The sequence below is a fragment of the Otolemur garnettii genome, unplaced genomic scaffold, assembly GCF_000181295.1.
Source record: "Otolemur garnettii isolate 467f Iridium unplaced genomic scaffold, OtoGar3 scaffold00002, whole genome shotgun sequence".
Classification (NCBI taxonomy): domain Eukaryota; kingdom Metazoa; phylum Chordata; class Mammalia; order Primates; family Galagidae; genus Otolemur; species Otolemur garnettii.
In genome coordinates, this window is record NW_003852397.1 from 7538369 (window position 1) to 7539679 (window position 1311).

Genomic DNA, 1311 nt, shown 5'->3' on the forward strand with positions numbered 1-1311 from the left:
TGACATTTAATTTATCTCAGAATAACCAGCAGGGTCCATTTAATTTCTCAATGGTGTGAAAAACCTGGCAGTGGCCAAAAAGTTGGTTTGGAAAGAAAATAAAAAGTAGAGCCTGTCAGAGTGAAATTAAAGTTTTCCAAAAAACAATACAAGATTTTATTACCAAGCTATTGATTAGTTGCTACCAGATAGAAAGTTAAAAAAAATCAAATCACTTCTAACATCTTAAAGGTAAGTATATCACTCATATAGAACTTTCAAGTGAGCCAGAAAATTGATTTCCTACCTGTGAACCTCTTGTCAGTACATGCAAAAACTGAATGCCAAAAAGTCTAGCCATTTCGCTGGTTTTCCCAATCAGGTCGAGCTGTTCTAACATTTGGAGATTTCCACGGACACGGCTAACGTAATGATCAACCATTTTCCATCTGTTAAAAAAGAATCCATTGCTATGAATATCAGGGAAAAATTTGGGCATCTGAAACTAGTACTGTTTTTTTTTTCCTTTTTTTTTTTTGAGACAGTGTCACTTTTGTTGCCCTCAATAGAGTGCCGCGGCGGCACAGGTCACAGCAACCTCAAATTCTTGGGCTTAAGTGATTCTCTTGCTTCAGCCTCCCAAGTAGCTGGGACTACAGGTACCTGCCACAATGCTCACTATTTTTTGTTTGTTTTAGTGGGTCTGGACCCTAACCACTGAGCTACGGGAGCCCAGCCTAGTACTATTTTCTATCAACCACCTATACATTAAAGCAGGCGCCGAGCCCTGATATTAGCTTTAAAAACTATAGGTATTCAAATAAATATTTGTTGAATGAATGCGTGAAATAATTTTCAGTAAGGTGTTTGGCAAAAATCTCTTATAACCTTGGGAAATTATTTATAGAGATACAAATTAAATGATTTCTAAGGTTCCATCCTTTTGTTTGAAACACCAGAGCACAGTGGTGTGATCACAGCTCACTGCAACCTCATACTCTTGGGATCAAGTGATCCTCCTACTTCAGTCTCCTAAGTAGCTGGGACTACAGGTGTGTACTATCACATCTAGCTAATCTTTCTATGTTTTGTAGAGATGGAGTCTTGCTCTTGCTCAGGCTGGTTCTGATCTTCTGACCTCAAGCAACCCTCCTACTTCAGGCTCTCAAAGTGCTAGGATTATTAAAGTAGCTGTGAGCCTCTGTGTCAGGCTCTCTTTTTATCATAAAAAAGTTATCTAGGCTCGGCGCCTATGGCTCAACTGGCTAGGGCGCCAGCCACGTACACCTAAGGTGGCGGGTTCGAATCCCCAGCCCGGACCCGCCAAACAAC

The 1311-nt window shown here is 40.4% G+C and overlaps 1 protein-coding gene across 1 annotated transcript in view; it reads right to left on the minus strand.

Moving 5' to 3' along the window:
• REV3L (REV3 like, DNA directed polymerase zeta catalytic subunit) overlaps positions 1 to 1311 on the minus strand; it is a 200323-nt gene that overhangs the window by 36006 nt on the left and 163006 nt on the right. The window contains exon 24 of the mRNA XM_023512479.1: positions 287 to 428. Coding sequence (XP_023368247.1) covers positions 287 to 428 — 142 coding nt within the window. The remainder of the gene's footprint in view (positions 1 to 286; positions 429 to 1311) is intronic.